Source organism: Clinocottus analis, unplaced genomic scaffold (assembly GCF_023055335.1).
Source record: "Clinocottus analis isolate CAN_PGR_092001 unplaced genomic scaffold, fCliAna1.0.p SCAF_16, whole genome shotgun sequence".
Lineage (NCBI taxonomy): Eukaryota > Metazoa > Chordata > Actinopteri > Perciformes > Cottidae > Clinocottus > Clinocottus analis.
In genome coordinates this window covers 49,419-69,527 of record NW_027175887.1, presented here as the reverse complement: position 1 = coordinate 69,527, position 20,109 = coordinate 49,419, and the positions used below count along the sequence as shown (strand labels likewise).

At 40.1% G+C, this 20,109-nt stretch overlaps 1 protein-coding gene across 1 annotated transcript in view; it reads right to left on the bottom strand.

Annotated features, from left to right (window-relative positions):
• The window catches only part of bcl2l12 (BCL2 like 12), a 33,543-nt gene extending 25,950 nt beyond the window's left edge, over positions 1-7,593 (bottom strand). The window contains exons 1-5 of the mRNA XM_068579307.1: positions 7,443-7,593; positions 3,297-3,477; positions 2,172-2,370; positions 1,388-1,604; positions 1,031-1,135 (exon numbers count right to left, since the gene is read on the bottom strand). Coding sequence (XP_068435408.1) covers positions 1,031-1,135; positions 1,388-1,604; positions 2,172-2,370; positions 3,297-3,475 — 700 coding nt within the window. The 5' untranslated portion in view covers positions 3,476-3,477; positions 7,443-7,593. The remainder of the gene's footprint in view (positions 1-1,030; positions 1,136-1,387; positions 1,605-2,171; positions 2,371-3,296; positions 3,478-7,442) is intronic.
• Between the last annotated feature and the right edge of the window lie 12,516 nt (positions 7,594-20,109).

The following is a 20,109-nucleotide window of genomic DNA, read 5'->3' as shown; positions in this document are numbered from 1 at the left end:
ATTACATAGACGAAAGCAAAATGTGTGTTGTACAATATTACTATACTATTACACTGCTGGATGTTTGTGTTACAGTTTAATCAAGCCTTTAGGTTCCACTGTTAAAACAAAAGAGCATGCTACAGACCTCTGTGGTAGACTAATGGTGTAGTTTGAATTGGATCTGGTGAGGTTTTGAACAGTACAGTGACACTGCTAATGTTATATGCTGGGCAGTACCTACCCTTCCTCTCTCACCTCCATCACCTTCTTCTTATATTCCCTCAGTCTCCTCATCTTGTCCTTTATCTGTTCCCATCCCTTTGATTTATGGAGTCTTTTAATTTTGGTCTGTATCAGTAAAATAAGTGAACACAGGCTCTGCACTGACAACGAGGTGTGTGTGGCGTTGAAGGTGCATAACAAAACAATAAGTTAAGTAACAGAACCTGAACTAACTCTGCAGCCTAAGTGCATTATAGTAACATGGGAATAAAAAACAATATTAGTATACTCCTTTTAAGGATTTAGATGTTGGTGCCATGTTATTGAATCACACTAAAAAATGGCTTCGTCTGCGAGCTTGTGATGCAACATCCCCTTGGCATCGGGCCGCACAGGAAGAATGAAAAAAAAGAAGAAAAAAAAAATCAAGGCTGGTTTTATTTTGAAAACGGACCGGATACATCCGTCTGTGCGTCTGAGCCTTTTACTCTTGACACATGTGAAGATGCTATGTGAGAACGTTACCCCAAAAATTAAACTTAAATGTATGTTTCAAGTCTGCCGGAATGCCGGTGTTCTGGATTAAAATCAAAGCAGAATGTCCTTAAATTGCCAGAAAGCTCTGAAAACCTGCAAGAAACATCCGGCTGGTGATGGAGGTGGGCTGGCCCCAACTCATCGGCCCACCAGGAATTTCCCCGGTATCCCTTATGGCCAGTCCGCCACTGATGACAACTAGGACTTTCCTGATTTGGTTGAAAAAACACAACAATTCTTTATGTTTGTGTGGGTATGCAAGAGCGTGTGCCCATGTGTGTGTGTCTACCTGGTGAAGGCTGGGCTGTGGGACTCAGTTTCTTTGTACTGGTAGACCTCTGGGCAATCTTCTCCAGCTTCTCTGCTACTTCATTGTAGAACTCAGGAGGGTGGTCTACAGCAACCATTTTAAGTCTACATTAAACAGTGAACATGTACTACTCCTCTCTGCTATATCCACACCAATAACCATGCTGTGGGTCTGTTAGGGTCAGCTTCATACATACATTAATAGACAGGTTTGGAGGTACACCTAATTATAGTGTGGATTCAAAAAACATTTACATTTTCATTTAGGCTTAGCAGCAAATAAATTAACTATAGCTCAAGTTGAATCTGCTTGGTGTATTGTAAAGAAGGAGCTTACTCGGAGAGATGATGGCTGGGGTGGGCTCTACGTCTTTGTTGATTGGCAATGAAGAAGGCCTCTGAGGAGTGTCACGTCCCTCTTGCTCCTGTTTCTCTAACCTTCCCCTGAAGAACCTAGAGAGCTTTTTTCTTAACTTCTTGTGCTTTGCCTTCTTATGCTGTTTCTTCTCGCTATCATCTTCTTCCGATGTAGAGGAGGGTAGTGTGACACCATCCTGTGGAAACAGGTTATTCTACTCAATATCAACACTGGTGATTCTGATGTCGGTCTGGTACGAATATTTTGCCTACAAATGGTAAAACTAATCCCAGTTATTGGAAAAGACATTTAATATCACACTGAAGTCATATAAGAAATATACTGCAAGTATAAGATGCAAGTCCATCTATTAAATGGACTACATAAGGTCAATGAGATATGAATAAAATACTGATAGAGAGATTTGTGACTTGTGAGAATAGTTTGAAATGTTCAAGAGTGTAAAATATGTATCCAGTTGCAAATATCACGGTAACATGTTTAAATAAACCTTGATGAGAATGCCACCGCTTTGTATAGAAGTAAAAATGCATGCAAAAAGTGCAAAGTATGGGTTTTAATAAAACTATTGGTATACCAAAAAAACAAGGACACCTGGTCAGTTGTTGACAAAAATCTGTCTTTAGAGACAAGTTGGACAGACAGATGGCCCAAGTTTGAGTTGAGGTCTTCAGTCTCACCTAAACAAGGTCAATGTTACTATTTAGTGGTATAGTGCCTAGTAAAAGGAACAATTCCTTACTTCTGTTTGATCTCTGAGGTGTGACACTCTTGTCTTACTGTCTCTGTCCAATGAGCCTTTAGGGTCTTGGGGAGAACGACGTATGTTGTTCTGATGGGGCAGCTGCTTGATCAAGTCCTTGAATCCAGTCTGCTTCTTATCTGCTGAATTTACATCTTCGGCTTGAGAATCCCAGCCATCCTTTGCTTGTGGCTTTAAGCTAGCATAAAAAGGTTGAGATTCTGGTAAACAGGGCTGGTAGAAGATAGTTTTCATACAGGGTGCTACAAAATGAACCACGATGCATCTTAATGGATGTCAGGTTCTGATTTACTGTTACTTTTTTTGCTAAAAAGACTTCTCCAGTCATTGAAGTATTCAATTTGATTGACGATAAACTCTTGAAACAAGTCATAGTCAGTTAAGATTATATTGCACTGGAAACAAGAATGTTAGGTTTAATGTACACAACATACAAGACTATTACATTTAATTTCCACAGCATACAATACTATTATGTTTAATGTACACAGCATACAAGACTATTTAGTTTAGTGTAAACAGTGTCGACACCTCCAGCTCTCAGCACTTGGTGTGAAACTGCCAAACAAATCCATCCATCCATCCATTATCTTAACCGCTTATCCTCATTAGGGTCGCGGGGCGCTGGAGCCGATCCCAGCTGTCAAGGGGCGAAGGCAGGGTACACCCTGGACAAGTCGCCAGTGCGTCACAGGGCAGACATATAGACAGACAACCATTCACGCTCACATTCACACCTACGGGCAATTTAGAGTCCAATTAACCTATGCAGCATGTCTTTGGACTGTGGGAGGAAGCCGGAGAACCCGGAGAGAACCCACGCTGCCACGGGGAGAACATGCAAACTCCACACAGAAGGACCTGCCAGACCAGTATCCGAACCCCGCCCGGGATCCGAACCACAGACCCTCTTGCTGTGAGGCGTCAGTGCTAGTCACTACACCACCGTGCAGCCCGCCAAACAAATCGAAAACATATATGTTCACATAATGTAGGAGGTAATACAATATACATGTTGCTTAATTTTGATAATTTTAGACTAGTGTCTGAGGTCAAATGAGATGAGTGTTTTGTTGAGAACAGTGACACACAAACAAAGATTACCTGTACTTGTTGTGCTCTTTGTAGGCCCCTCCAACTGTGCCGGGCCTCTCTGTTAGGGGGGTGGAGAGGGCTCGATGGAGGAAAGCTTTGATCACTAGGTGAGTCTCAGCCTTGATCTCCACCAGTGAGATGGAAGAGACAGAGGAGACAGAGGAAGAGCGGCCTGCAGACTCTGACATCACTAACACAAGGTGAAACAAAATGCACTTTTATTATCTAGTTATTTAAATCCTCAAAATACAGAATATGGGTGTGTTCTAGCAATAGTTTTGAAAAAAACAAGTAATGTTTTGTGTTCTATGTCAGCGGCCCCCAACTGCCGGGCCACGGCTCAGTACAGGTCTGTGGGTCGCACAGAAAGAATGAATGAAATATATCTTTGGGAAAAAAAATCAAGTTCAGAAAGATGTTTTATTTTGAAAAATTACCGGATATACCCGTCTGTGCGTCTTAGGCTCTTTACCCCAAAGATGAAACTTAAAAATATAATTCAATGTGTTCTGAATTCAAATTAAGGCAGAATATCCTAAAATCACCAAAAAGCTCTAACATTTAAAAATCCTGTCTTTGTGAAGTGGGTTGAAAATACGCTGTAGACTGGACTAAAGGTTTAAGATACGGAGTAGACATGACATAAAAAACACGCGTCGGGTGTCACTGTCTCCCATCACCCTGAGATAGGACCGGCTTGACTCGTAGTAGACTGTGGGGTTTTCATTTAGCAGACAAAAAACTAGAAAAAACAAGGTATCTATGGTTCTGGTAGATGCCCTAAAAGCAGCGATTCCCAAAGTGTGGGCCGTACTGCTGGTGGGCCGCAAGGTCATTCATAAATAAATAAAATGTTTTTATTTTTCAAATTTTGAAAAGTTTGAAATGAATATAAAAATATTTATGGTTTAAATTACATGTGATTCTTTTACTGGTGTAACCGAGAATTCTTTTTGCACCTATACTGTGTCGTACTTATAAAATAATAACATGATTGTTCGTCAGCTAAGCCGCCAACTTCTTTATTAACATCTTTCCTTTTTCACCACCAACATTTCTCTGCACCTCTTCTTCGGTTTTTCTCCAATCAAGCTTCATGAAACATTCTGTCCACGAAAAAGTGAAAGTAAAACAAAGACAAACAAACACACCTGGACAATCTAGTTCGTCAACATTCCCTTTCAATTGTCGACATTCTTAAAAGTGTGTGTTAGTGATACCACCCATCCAGTAAATAAAATCACCAAGAACACTTTAAGAAACTTAGGGCTTAGTTTTAGATTTCATAGTTTATGGATTATTTCAGATTTTAATGTTCTTTTCAGACACAAATGTGAAAAGACCAAAATATGATTGAAGCCTTTTTTTTAAAGTATTGACTGTGTTGTAGCTTTGAACCATCTGCGAGCTGAGAAACAAGAAATGATACAATTGTTTCTTATTAGAGAAACCAGCTTGTTCTTTGCTCAACTACAGATGTGTTTTGAAAAAAAAGGAGTAAAAACTAATGAGTTAGAAAATATATAGGAGAGCCTAAACCAGGAGCTCTCTTCCAATGGAAACCTTCTCAAATCCAGACTTCAGGCATCTAACGACCTTCTCCATGACATACCACTCCAGAGTAGGGCTGCAACTAACGATTATTTTAATAATCGATTAATCGGTCGATTATTTTTTTGATTAATCGGATAAAAAAATAATTTTAAAGCATTAATTTGCAACCTTTTATTACAAAAACAGAACTAACAGTGCAAATTCACAATGCAACAAATCTTAACAATAAAGAATTTATAAAAAATAAAGAAATACAAATCAGAAAACTTAACAGGATTTGTCAGAACTTGTACTCACAGACACGCACACTCACAGACATGCACACTCACACACATGCAGACACAGACACTCACAGACATACACTCACACACATGTACAGACACACACACACACACACACGTACACATACATGCAGACTCACAGACACACACACTCACAGACATACACACTCAGACATACGCGCACACTCACAAACACACACATACTCACAGACCTACACACACAGAACTTAGAGAACAAGAGATGCTATTCCAGAAGTAAGCACTCAATGCATCAATGGATAACTTACGGACTGCACTAGGGCTGCAACTAACGATTATTTTAATAATCGATTAATCGGTCGATTATTTTTTCGATTCATCGGATAAATTTTTTTTATAATTTTAAAGCATTAATTTGCAACCTTTTATTACAAAAACAGAAATAACAGTACAAATCGAGCAACAAATGTTAACAATAAAGAATTTATAAAAAACAAATACAAATCAGAAAACTTAACAGGATTGGTCAGAACATTGTTCTCTACACTCACAGATGTGCACACATGCAGACACACAAACTCACACACCTGCACAGACACATACACACACTCACAGACATGCAAACACACACACAGACATGCACACAAACTCACACACATGCACACTCACGCACATGCAGACACACACACACAGAGAGAGAGAGAGAGAGAGAGAGAGAGAGAGAGAGAGAGAGAGAGAGAGAGAGAGAGAGAGAGAGAGAGAGGGAGAGAGAGAGAGAGAGAGAGAGAGAGAGAGAGTTTAAATCCTATTCATCAGATCAATGTCAATTTGTATATGTGAACAATGAACAACATTGTTAATCATGGAGTTCCACAAGGTTCTTTACTTGGACCAATTTTATTCACCTTACATATGCTTCCTTTCGGCAATATTATCAGAAAACACTTGCTAAACCTTCATTGTTATGCAAATGATACTCTATTATATCTATCGATCAAGCCAGACGGAACCAACCAGTTTGCTAAACTCCAAGCATGTCCTGCAACCTCCTCATGTTAAACTCAGAACAAACTGAAGTTATTTTAATGGGCCCAGAACACCGAGGACATCAATGATCTACTGCTGGTTTCTCCTGATGGGATTGCTCTGACTTCCAGCACTCTCAGAGTTATCTTTGTTCAGGATTTGTCCTTTAACTCCCACGTAAAAACAAATCTGTAGGACTGCCTTTTTTACCTACGTTACACTTCCAAAATCAGGCACATCTTCTCTCAGAGCCATGCATAAAAACCGGTTCACACATTTGTTACTTCTCGACTAGAATACTGCAATTCCTTATTATCAGACTGCTCTAACAAATCTGAGCTTGCTCGTGATGTTTTGTTCCAGTGTTACTTAAGTCCTGTTGTTGTTATGTATTTAAGGAAGTTGCGTTGTTACGATAGTTCAATTGTTATGTTGCATTGGTACGTTACTATTTGAACCCAAACTATGATCTTTTTCTAACCTTAACTAAGAAGTTTTGTTACTTAAACCATACCAATCATTTCTCAACTTTAACCACAAAGCCCTGTGCATTTCTGCAAGTGTGGTGTGAGTCAGAAAAATTATGTATGAAAAGAATTTTTGCTTTTTAAATCAATATCTGCTCTGTACACTTATCTCAGGTGCATCCAGTTCATTAAAGAGTGCCAACACATTGCACGGGTATCACATTCAATTTGCTTTCCTGCATATAATTCCGGGTAAGGAGGGAGAGGGTAAACCTGACAAACAAACTATTAAAAAAGAAAACAGGGCTTATGTGGAAGAGAACCACAAAAAGAGTGGCAGCAGGCAGCACTGGGATCAGATGATAAGGAGATGACATAGTCACATTCAGTTCAAAATGGAGTGGGCAGGAAATACAAAGGGAAGGTAATAATGAGTATATTAAGACAGGAAACACTTGTCAAAATCGTAATTATGCGTCATAATAAAAGGGACACATCCAACCGGCCAAGAAGAAGGAGGAAGAGGTTACGGGACCGGTACGGGAACCGGTCGGCGAGAACCCGCCACAACCACCAGGAAATACAAACATGACTGCGTTTTCTTTAATATAACTATCTTTTATATAGTTGCCTTTCATAACTCATGTAAACAGTATCTTACACAGCACTAACTAATAAACCAAACCAGACGACGGCTACAATGAATCTCCGGAGGGATTTCTGCGGGAAGAAAACGCACTTCAACCTTCACGGAAAGAGTTAAAGTTCACAAACACTTTTACGCGATTTTAATGAGCTGGTCCAATAAAAGACAGACGGAGCTCAACTCAACTGAGACTTCTTCGTACCTCTGTTTGTGTGTTTCGGCGAGTTTTGACCAGACTGCCGCTGTCTTGTGTCCAGTCTGTGTGCGTAGCTCCACGTTCCTGAGCACGGGGCGGGGCGTCACACTGATACCTAACCGAACATATGATTCATGAGTTAGTGTAGTGTTAAGAGAGTAGGACCATTCTGAGAAGAAGAACAATAACATATTATTATTATAAATTAATAAAACGCTATGCTCTGAATATGATGAACAAAAGTTTTGACCAGACTGCCGCTGTCGTGTGTCCAGTCTGTGTGCGTAGCTCCACGTTCCTGAGCACGGGGCGGGGCGTCACACTGATACCTAACCGAACATATGATTCATGAGTTAGTGTAGTGTTAAGAGAGTAGGACCATTCTGAGAAGAATAACAATAACATATTATTATTATAAATTAATAAAACGCTATGCTCTGAATATGATGAACAAAATCAGTGTAAAAAAAAAACTAACATGCAATTTACACATTGTGGCTATAGTGAATGGACTTCATTGGGATCGGCTGATCCAGTTGTAGTGGAAATAAATCTCCACTAGATGATCCTCCAGGCTTTTCTGTGTTCTGCCATTCTCAGGTAACATTAACCACCTTAGCTAAACAAAGTGCACGTCTGTGAAGTGGCACTTGCACACTTTTCGCAAAGAGTGATATCTGTAAAACATAACCTGGTGTAGCACTGCTTTATACTGTACATGTGTCTAAAAAATTTGCCTTTATTACATATACAGAACGTTTATCTTGAACCATTTCAGAGTATTATGTATTAGCGGCCTGCTGCCAGTTGCCCTTTAGTGTATTTTTTTATTATAAAGATTTACAGTCAGATTATTAGATCACAAAATTACCAATCAAGAAACAATGTCATATGCCCACGCTAAATAAAAAAAGACAAATGAAGCGTGGAGAAAAATAAATCAAAGTGCACTTGCTCATGTGGGTACAGGAGTATGAGAGAGTGGGGACTCTTTATGGAGGTTCTTTTCACAACATAATCCAATTTAATTCAATTCAGTTTATTTTGTACAGCCCCAAATCACAGCTTTTGCTTTACAATCTGTACAAACTGTACACATATAAAATCCCTGTTCCGGGACTTCACATTGGATCAGGAAAAACTCCCCCAAATAAAGATAGTAAAAACCCTTTTACAGGGAAAAAAGGGAAGAAACCGGAGGGACAGCAATAGATGTCATGTATACAGAATTAATAATGTAACAGGGTTACAGCATATTATAATGTAAACTAAGTAACACATCAAGTGTATGTTTTAAACGCAAATGTTTTAGACAATACATAACATAAATATTGCAAAGCTAACAATATTTCACTTTCCACCGTTTTGACAGAATTTCACATAATTATGACTGCAGTTGTTACAAATGGGAAATCAGGTGCATTTAAAAGTGTATGTCTTATCTGTTCATTACATCACGTGTTCTAAACTATTTGCAGAAACAAGTGGTATAAAATGTGTCATAATTAGACTACACTCAAGAACATGTGGATCAATTTACTTTTGCCGATCACCCACACCCATAGAGTCCTCATTTAGCAGATTAGCTGAGTGTTTGATGTGAAACTCTCCAATAAAAAACAAGGAGGGAAGTTTTGTTTTATAAATTTATTGATTGCATTCCGGATATTTTCTCTACATTAATGGTAATAGTTCAATTTACTTTTCCCACCATATTATGGTGATAGTAAGACGTAGAGGGAGCGCGACATCCATCATCCTTCACGCCATCCTTCAACTTTATTAATACGGTTAATGTTTGTACAAACATTCAAAGAGCACGAACTGAAATTATACATTTCTGAATAGTATTTCGAAATGCACACAAGTTATTACAAAGACACATCAGCAGATAATGGTTCACACAGCACCTGTAGTCCTTAGCACAGCCCCCCCCAAACCTGTCCAGCGTCACTGTCATAGACACTGGTACAAGGATTGGGAGTGACCAGACCAAGAGAAAGAGGACCAGCAGTACATGAGAAGTATAAGATTTACACCAAAACAAATCATCAAATCTGTTCCTCAATCCTTAAATCATATGGTTCGTTAAAACTAGTAAAACAAAATAGTGGCAGTGCTTCAAATATAGCAGAATACGATAAATATGTATACATACATTACAGTGAAAACAAATTACACTAAATTCTAGAAAATTACAAGTTACTTTCAAAATATTTGGAACTCAGTAATAAGCAAAATGACTAGTTAACATGTTTGTTTCTTAATTAATGAAGAATTAACGTTAAACATCAGGTAAATAAAAAAAAAAAGGAAAAGAAATGAGTTTTTCCTTGAGTAAAAAGTTAGTTTAGTTCTCTGTTGCGTTGTTGTTTTCATACATACCTCCTCCAACACAAAGCCATTTCCTCTTTGCAGTGAAGTGACTGCTCTCTCTAACTCACATTCATCTATGTTTGGAGCTTTCTATGCACTCATCGACCGGATTCTGTCCTCAGCCCCAACTTGTGCCAGTGTCTCCCGGTCCATTTCCCGCTCCCCCTTTCTATCCTCCTGTGCTGCCCCGACCCCTCCTTACTCTCTTGCCCCCAAAAATCGCTGTTCATCTGGGGCCAATGGGGAGCCAGGCGGCAGGGTGAGGCACTTCCTCTGTGACAGGAAACTAACAACAAACACCCAGAAACCACGAACAGAAAGGGGAGGGAGGGGGGGGGGGGGTGAATGAGGGATAAATAAACAAATGCAGATGACTCTAAGTCGAATTCTAGAGGTCAGGAGAAGGTCAAAATGGTGCCTTTTAGATCTGTAATGATGACAGTCCGCCTGGTCCTTTTTGTCTTACTTGTCAAAAAATGTCCCTTTGGTAAAATTGTTTTGCTTTCAAAATCTGGCAAGTAGTTGTCATTATTATATGATATAAAGGCTTAAAACACTGTAAAAACTAAAAAGTAAAAAAACAACCTTATTTGACTTTTTTTTAATCATATTTCTTTTTTAAACAATTGAACACGAACATGACAAAAGCTTTTGAGATTACGGAAATGAAATTTAACCTATTTTACATCTCCTCAAACAGTTTTGTTTGCATAGAACATTCATTGTCCATGTTATTTTATATATATATATATATATATATATATATATATATATATATATATATATATATATATATATATATATATATATATATATATATGTCCAGGCATTTTAGAGATTTGTTTATCTCCCAGAAGCAGTTCCTGTCCCGCTGAAGACATAACCCATTATTGCACTAGTCACACATCCGGGCAGCTTTTACAGACAGATGGTAAAATAGCCTTCTGAATGTTCTTTTCCCAGTGTCCTTCTTTGTGTTTTGAGGGATAGGAAAGTGGTCTTTAGTGGGGGTTTAGGTGGGCCAGAAGTGGCTGAACTCTCAGAAACTATACTAATACAATTGTTTACAACCCCAAACATATTATTTCCGAAGAAAACTCTGCTCAAAAGGCCAGTGAAAGGCAGTGAAAAGCCAGTCAAAATTTCTCCACTGCTTTCTGCAGCTGCTCTGCTGTGCTCCACCCCTCCCCCACAGACATGCACGATGCCGTTTTTTTTCTTCTTCAAATCACTATTATCATAATGGACCGCAAACAGAGATGGGCAAAAATACATCAAAATGTATTTTGATACAAAATACCCCTCAAATAAATGTATCAAAATAAAATACAAAATACTGGTGCCAGAAGATGTAACAACACACAATACATCTATTTTGTTTTTAAAGTACAGGAAATACTTTTTTTTTTTAAAGAACAGTCACAGAATGTCAGTGTAACTAAGCAAAGGGAATATTTTTCTTATTTTTCTGTGTTCTACGACAACCAATAAACCAGTAACACATATACTGCTATATGTACACATCTGAATTAATCTCAAAAGTGTTTTCTGTGTTTTTTTACCGTTTAAAATATTCAAATAGGCCATGGTTGAGGAGATAATCAGAATTTACTGTGGTTATGCAAACCATTTTTTATTTTTAACAAATGGACATCTACTGTCATAGCTAACTGTGAACTATATTATCTGCCAGTAATTGATTTGGCATTATGACATTCACATTGAGAAGATACAGCATAACTTGTAATACAGTGCAAGATTAGATGTTTAGACGTCTCTTGATAGGTTATAATGAACATACAAGCTCCCAATCTCCCTCTTCCTGTAGCTAGCTACTTGACTGGTAAGTTAACTTGCTAAACACTGGCTATTCATTGCCTACACAGCAAACTAGCGTCATTAGCATGTTAGCATTGCTAGCTTGACATTATAAACATCACCATGTATATAATACAATAGGCTATGTAGCCAGACCCAGCCATAAATTATGCATCAAGCTAGTTGACATCTGTCACACTCAAATACAATATTTACCTTGGCAGACAATACGTTTCTTTTTTTTATTATTCGTGGAAAAAGTATTTTGAGTATTTTTGAAATACAAAATGACTCCACTTTGTTTTTTTAACGGCCCTATCAAATACAAATTACAAAATACTCAAAGTAACTTAAATACGTATTTCAAATTTAAGCAACAGAAATGCCCATCTCTGACTGCAAAGTGGTCCATTAGGGCTTCTTAGCGATCAGAATTGGTTGGAATTACGTCGAATCCGTAAATATTCGTGGAGTTACGGTCAAATTTGTTTTCCACCCTGTTTGCATGTTCCTATATGTCGCCGGCTACAGGCTCTGTTTGTCAATTTTTAAAATTAAAACTCAGTTTTCTTATACTTATTAAATGTAATTCACATATATCTACATAATTGTACTGTATGCTTATTGGTAAGTCTCACTGATACATCAGTCAGTCAGTATATGAAACTGGTTGCTGGTTGCCACTCCCATCTCGTTACTGATCGTTCTTGAGATTGTTTCATTCTCCTCAGGTGTTATAACCAAGAACATTTAAATATTCAAATAAAAATATTAGAAACAGTATGTGTGGAGCAATAAGGAGACTGTAACTTTCCTCAATATGTAAGAACAATTACATATTTACATAATGTTTACCCATACATTCACATTTTCTTTTGCACATTTTCTAAAAATGTAGTAAAATATGTGCTATTCCTGATCTTTTCTTGATTCATTGACGCCAACAAAGCCGATTTGTGTTGAATGCCGAAAGAATGTGCAGCAGGAGTTAGGATGGGAAGTGATGGGAAAACAAGGGCAGGGTGCTGATGAAGCGATAGCGACGAGCTCATGAACAAAGTGCAGATAGAGAGAATTGCTTCTGATAATTGCTGGGTGTGCTGTCTATGGGGGATAGTTGTTTATGGAGGAGGTCTTGTCCGACTTATTATCTGCTATTGCATTCTTTACCACCCTCACCACATCATTCACTCCAGACGTTATGAACTATGCAACCACAGCAAGCCAACAACCTGAATCTGACCTTATATGGTCTGTACTGGACCTACTGCTAAATTGTAGGGTCAACAGGGTGTTCAGTTTATCTGTCTTTTTTCCCCTGATTATGTTTGTCAAGAGTCCTTCTTCTGCAAAATGTACGTCAACAAAACACTCAGAAAATCAGGCTTCTGAAATATATTAATGATTTTTTGTTCCTTTACATACATCAATTGATGACCCAATGCAGGCACTCAGTCGCCTTGAACCAGACTAGTAGTTTCCAATTCTGTAAAAGTGTATGCAGGTCAACAGTCCTTTTCACATGAATTATGTCTCATACAAGCAGCAAACTACAGTTATGCTAGCAGCAATTAATTCTTTGCATCTGTTAGTTGGAGTTAAATGTGCAGTGGGTGTAGGGTTCTGCTAACAGGAAATCCACAGTAACATCGACAGGAAATGTTGCTGTTCAGACACAGAAATAAATAGTACTTGTAAGGGAAACACAGGCCATGCTAACGGCACTGCAGGTTCAGGATATACAATAGTTTTCTCACCAGCAACCTGAAAGTTTATCATTTACCGATGTCCCTGATGCACAGACACAAAAGATGGTACCAATGAACATTTTGATTCCAAGATGTTTTACACTATCTGATATGGTGGTAGTGTTATGAAGATTTGCTATTGAACCGAACAGTTCAGACATCTCAGATGGTCTTTGACAGGTCAGCTTACTGAATGAGAAAAAGCAGTATTCAGTTTTTATAAACCGCATATTTGAAACTTGAGATCTGCTCTTACTCTCCCTTGTATTGAATTGAATTTTTCCTTTCAGTTTGATGTGTTTATTTTACCTCATCTTTATTTTCTATCTCATATGCTGCAATATAGAAGCATAAGTTAATAGTAGTGGTTGAAACCATCATATTATAGAACATACCCCATCGGTGGTTGGGTAAAGGTTTAGACCAGTGGTGGGCAAGTAACGGCCCACGGGCCGTACTCAGCCCGTTGGGCGTTTTAATCTGGCCCGCCATGTATTATAATTCTAATTATTAAAAAAAAAAAAAAAAAAACATTTTTATTGGGTGGAATTATTATTAATATTAGACCTGGCGCTCTGGACGGGCCTGGCATATATACCGTCGAAACAGCAGCGCATTACTATCAACCACTCCATCCTCCTCTCCCGTCTTCAGCACTCCCTTGGCATAACTGGCACTGCCCTCTCATGGTTCACCTCCTCTCATGGTTCACCACCTCCACTCTCACCACTTGTCTCAATGAAATAAAATTATGGATGTAACAAAACTTTTTCAAACTCAACACCAACAAATCTGAAATACCTAAAGACCTAACACCCTCACCCGCTCCACCAAGACCTTCGCTCTGAACATTGACGGCTCCATTGTCACCCCATCCACCCAGGTCCGCAACCTCGGCATCATCCTTGACCCCACCCTCTCTTTCCTCCACCACGCCAACCACATCACCAAAACTGCCTTCTTTCACCTCAGGAACATTGCACGCCTCCGACCCTCTCTGTCCTCTGCGACAACCGAAATTCTCATCCACGCCCTCATAAAATCCAGACTTGACTACTGCAACAGCATCCTCTACGGCTCACCCACCAAAATCCTCAATAAACTTCAATATGTCCAAAACTCTGCCGCCCGACTGCTCACCTCCATCCGACGCTATGATCACATCATCCCGGTCCTTCACAACCTCCACTGGCTCCCTGTCAAATACAGGATAGACTACAAACTGCTACTCATCACTTACAAAGCCCTAAACAACGTGGCCCCTCCCTACCTTGCTGACCTCCTCCCCCTCCACGCCCCAACCCGTTGCCTCAGGTCCGCCGGCACAACCACTCTAAAGATCATCAGGACCAAGCGGCAGACCTGGGGCGACAGGGCCTTCTCAGCTGCCGCACCCCCCCCCCCCCTTTGGAACACCCCCCCTGTCCACATCCGTCAGGCTCTCATACTACCGTCATTCAAGCAAGCCCTCAAAACACACCTCTTCCAACTTGCTTTGACCTGATAAACCTCTGCACCTGCTCTTTGCTCTGCCCCACGCAGCCTCTTCTGTTTACTTCTCATTATTTCTTCATTACCTTAAATATTCTGTTTGTTTTTGTTTGCTCTTGTCTTCCCGTTTTTGTTCTGTTCTATCTGTCATTGTCTATTTTTTATAATGTAATGTATAAAAATGTTCCTATTAGCTTACTTTCTCGTTGCACTGTGCAGCCATTACTTCATCTGTTCCTCTGCTCCTTCAGGCCTCTGGTATGGCTGCTTGGGTCCTCTTTAAAAGTTTTTTATCCAATCACATTTCACTTTTTTATCTGTGTAAGATAAGCCTCGTTAAAATACAGGAAACAGCCTTCTCGAAACTCTGGACGTGTGATTTGTCATAAACATGCGTCGTGATTGGTCAGTGAAGCTAGCGTCTCACCTCGAATCAATCTCAGGACTTACTGATGACCCCTTTCCCATAGAGGTTTATGTGTGTCTGGTAAGTGAAATGCTGATCATGTTTTTGTTTTTTACATTTGCAGTCATATTGAATCAAAAACAAGCCATAGCGCTGTAGTTGCTGATAGTAACTCCAGGGACACTTTTTCCCCCTAGTTCGCCCGTGATGTGGATTATACGCCACCGCAGTATGGACAGTATATGGGGACACCCGTGGCGGGTCATGGATTTGGTACCTACGCAAGCTGATTGCAGCCCCTCCTCCCTCAGCGCACTGGGGGAAAAAAATGTCTTCTTAATTACTGTCACAGACCGACCTACTCAATACGCGGCACGTTCATACAATCCACCATGTGTGAATAGCAGACACCTACTCGCCACACGGCACCACCATGATGATGGCGTGTGAGGGAAGTCACACGCCACCTCAACCACCAACTCCAGCAAAACCGCAGCACTAAGTGCGGTTACATGCATTCGAATTACTGGCTTAATTGGACTGAAATCGAATGATCCCGTTCATGTAAACACCTTTGTTCGAATAATTGCGGTCCGACTCCAATCCGATTAACATCCCTGGATAATTTGATCCGACTCGGTTGATAATTCGGACACTCTCGTGACCCGGAAGTCGAAAGAGACGATAAGTTGTCACTGCCGGCAGAAACAAACGTAAAAGTCGGGTTATAAGACAATACTACCTTTGGTAGGTGTCTCTGCTAGCTCCCTGCTGTAGCCAGCTAGCGCTGCTGCTAGTTCCCTGTTTGCACTCCGCTAGCTCCCAGACAACCACCAAAGGTAGCAGGGTTCTCTCCATTATGAAGAGTGAAGAGGTCAAGCGGAGATGGCTGTATCACCACTACATGTAATGAAAACAGCGCTACCTATTGTATCGGATATGACATGCTTTCGGCCAATGATTCGGTTTATTCACTGCTATGTGTATTAGGATAATAGCAGTTGCCCCGGAAGAGAGCATAGTCCGGCTAAAGCAAGATTCGAATTAATACCATCATGTAAACGCACTGACTTAATCGGAGTGAAATCAAATTATCCCTTTCATTTAAACACCTTTGTTCGAATAATTGCGGTCCGACTACGATCCGATTAACACCCCTGGATAACTCGATCCGACTTGGTTGAAAATCCGGACATCGCAGCATGTAAACGGTGAATCGGATTAGGAACTGGACTATGCGTCTTTGCGCATGCTCGACTATTAGTGATGTGTCATTAGTGAACGATTCGTTCAAAATGACTGAATCCTTACAAGGACTCAAGAGTAATGAGTCTTCTCAAAAAAAGATTCGTTCATGTTCTCATGGCCGCGCATCAGGACTTGCATAGGCTCAGCCAAGGAAACAGAAATGATTCGTTGAATGCAGGTCAGGTGAAAAAGGGTCCAAAGACTCATACAAAGACCGGGTCGGGAAATGAACGAATCATTTCTGTTTCCTAGTACTGAGCCTATGCAGGTCATGTGGGAAACGGATCCAAAGACCCGTATGCGGCAGATAAACGAAAGGTAAACACGAAGACACGGTCAGGAGTTCTGACCGAGTCTTCGGATCAATGATTCGTTCTTCTGCCGGAGACACATATCCGGCAGAAGAACGAATTATTGATCCAAAGGAGTTCTGACCGTGTCTTTGGATCGATGATTCGTTCTTCTGCTGAAGACTCATAACCTGCAGAAGAACGAATCATTGAGCCGAAGAGTCGGTTGGCAGAAGAACGAAACTTTGATCCAAAGACACAGCCACGTCTCGTTCGTCTGATGAACAAATCGGCATAGGCTCAGCACTGGCAGCCAGCTAAACAGAAATGATTCGTTCACTTTGACTGGGTCTTAGGTACGGATCTTTGGATCACTTTTCACGTGACCGCAAATGGCTCAGAAGAGGAAACCGAAAGTATTTGTTTGCCTTGCATTTTTTGTACTTTACTTACAGTTCAGCATAATTGTTTGCCGTGATAATTAAATGGTAGTGTGATAATAAATTACACTTTTCAAATAATCCAAACTGTCACGATGCATTATTTTAATGCAGGAATTGTATGCCCCCCCGCCTCCGCTCCCGCTCTCGCCCCCCGGAAAAATGGAAAATAGGTCATTTTTCGTTTTTTGTTTTCCTATTTCTAAACGGAAATTGGGAAACCGCTCGTTTTCCGATTTTGGTTTTCTCATTTCAAAACAAAAATCTGTTGGCCGCAAAATACACGGACCGCTGTATCACCACTAGTTGTAATGAAAACAGCGCCACCTATCGTATCGGATATGACATGCTTTCGACCAATGATTCGATTTATTCACTGCCATGTATGTTAGGATAATACCAGTTGCCCCGAAAGATAGCATAGTCCGACTAAAGCAAAATTCGAATTGATACCATCATCTAAACGCACTGACTGAAACACTGCACAGTGCACACACACAAGACTTGTTTATGAATAAATATGACTGTAAATGTAGAAAACTGTAACACACCGAGCATTTCACTCACCAGACGCACATCACTGCAAAAATTCAGCTTCCAAAAACAAGAAAAAAAAAGTAAGAAAATGAGGGAAATATTACTTGAAATAAGACAAATTATCTGCCAGCAGAACAGGAAAATTTGACTTGCCAAGACTTCTTGAAACAAGTGAAATGCTCTAAAATTAAAACTGCCTGATAAGAAGAAATATCTTGTCAATCAAAAAACAAGCGTATAATGCCTTGATTTAAGATATTTCATCTTACTTAGATTTAAGTTTTTGCAGTGTAACCCTCTGTGGGAAAGGAGTCATCAGAACCTAGAATCCTGAAATTCTAGGTTTGAGATTCTAGCTTCACTGACCAATCACAACGTGTCCCCTAGTGCTGTCCTTAGCCTGGATGCAGAAAAAGCCTTTGATAGGGTTGAATGGGATTATTTATGGGAAATATTGGAAAGATTGGGAAAAACTTTATTAAACTGATCCAGCTGCTTTATAAAAATCCCATGGCTACTGTAGTTACAAATGGGATTGCAACGGTGATTGACGTATCACAAATAGCTACGTTGATTATACGTTTGTGATTGTCGTATTACAAATACGTCAGTTATTGAAGTATTACAAATACGTCTGTGATTGACATATTGCAAATACGTTGATTATACATTGCTTATACAAATGTTTTAGTTTTATTGTTTATTACAAATACGTTTATAATCATGTGTTTGTGTTCTTGCTTTCTTGCTTTCCCGCTAAATTTAAGCATATTTAAATTTCTAAACTCTGCGGAGGAAAAAAAAACGGGGCAGTGTGAGGCTGGTAACGGGACCGTTGGCCGGAGGTGCCGGTAACGGCCCGCATCGCACTGGGGTTCGGGCCGGTAACAGTGAACCACTGCAATGAACTCAGCAGACATTCGGATCATCTCAGCAGACATTCGGATCATCTCCCTGGTCAAATCGGCTGCAGCTGCAGCTGACACTGACGTAAAACATACCCCAAATATCTTAACTTTACTGGTCATACAGAAATGTTGTACCTTGTCAAACACAAATGTGCTGGTACAGTTCAGATGTTTGGATGTGTTCTGAATACATCCATATCAGTCACTACTTGGAAAACCGGATGTTGTGTCTTGTGGCTCTTTCCGCTCGTTTGAATGATTCACGCCATTCATTCGGTGTTCTGAAATAAAACTTGCATGAAGAACAGGGGTGTCAAACTCATTTTAGTGAAGGGGCCACATGCTGCCCATTTTGATCTCAAGTGGGCCGGACCAGTAATATCACAGCATAATAACACATAATTAACAACAATGTTTCTGTTTAAATCATTGGTGAAGGTTTTTACATGATAAACTCTATTTTAAGGTCTTTCAACAATTACCTAGAAACATAAATAGCAGAAATTCAGAAATGTGGTGCCACACGTTCGTGGCACCACTTTCATGACGTGATCCATCTTTAACGACTTCTAACACAATAATATCAGTGCTCACATCAATTGCAACTGTGGATCAATGGTTTGCTTGTCTGTCTTACGAGCGGAGGATCAGAGGTTTGAATCCCAGCTCTGCTAAGTTTAGTCTTAAAAAACAAATTATTTTTTTTTGGATTGAACACCCTGGCGGGCCAGACTGGACCCACTGGCGGGCCACATCCGGCCTACGGGCCGTATGTTTGACACCCCTAATATAGAGTGTATTCACGTGATGTCATCATCTCAATCGCGCCATCTTGGGGTCCACCTATTTAGCCTGCTGCTAGTGGGAGGCAATGGATTTTGCGTACTGGAGACAAGTTTTTACACAAAGGAAAGTTTCAAGGTGTACAAAAGTCTGCAGACCTTTGCGGATTTCACACCAAAAACGTAACGCTTGTTTTCCTGATTTTACTTGCTCAATACTTTATGTGGTTAACTCGTTTTTCGCTTTTTCGCAACCAGTTGCGGCGGAAAGCCGGCGCAGCTTGAGTCCCGTTACCCCTAGTTAGCATCATCACATAGCCCGGTCACGTTCCTGTAAAACAGTTTTCATTTCCGCTATCGACCATGGGACATTAACAACTATTTCTACGTTATGCTTGTTGTGTAAATACCATAAATAAAACAAATGTCGGAACATTAAGCGCCCCATGTCTCGGTTCATACTTAAATCCGTAGTCGCACATGGCTGTCTACGGCTGTCTACGGCTCCAGGACGAGTGTCTGGATGAAGCTGCTTCCAGCGCTCATTCAGGACCAGCAGTGACTGTTTGGCTGGCTGTGCTAAGTGTTGTTCCCATGTAGCCAGTGTTTTATTTTACCTTTAAATGAAT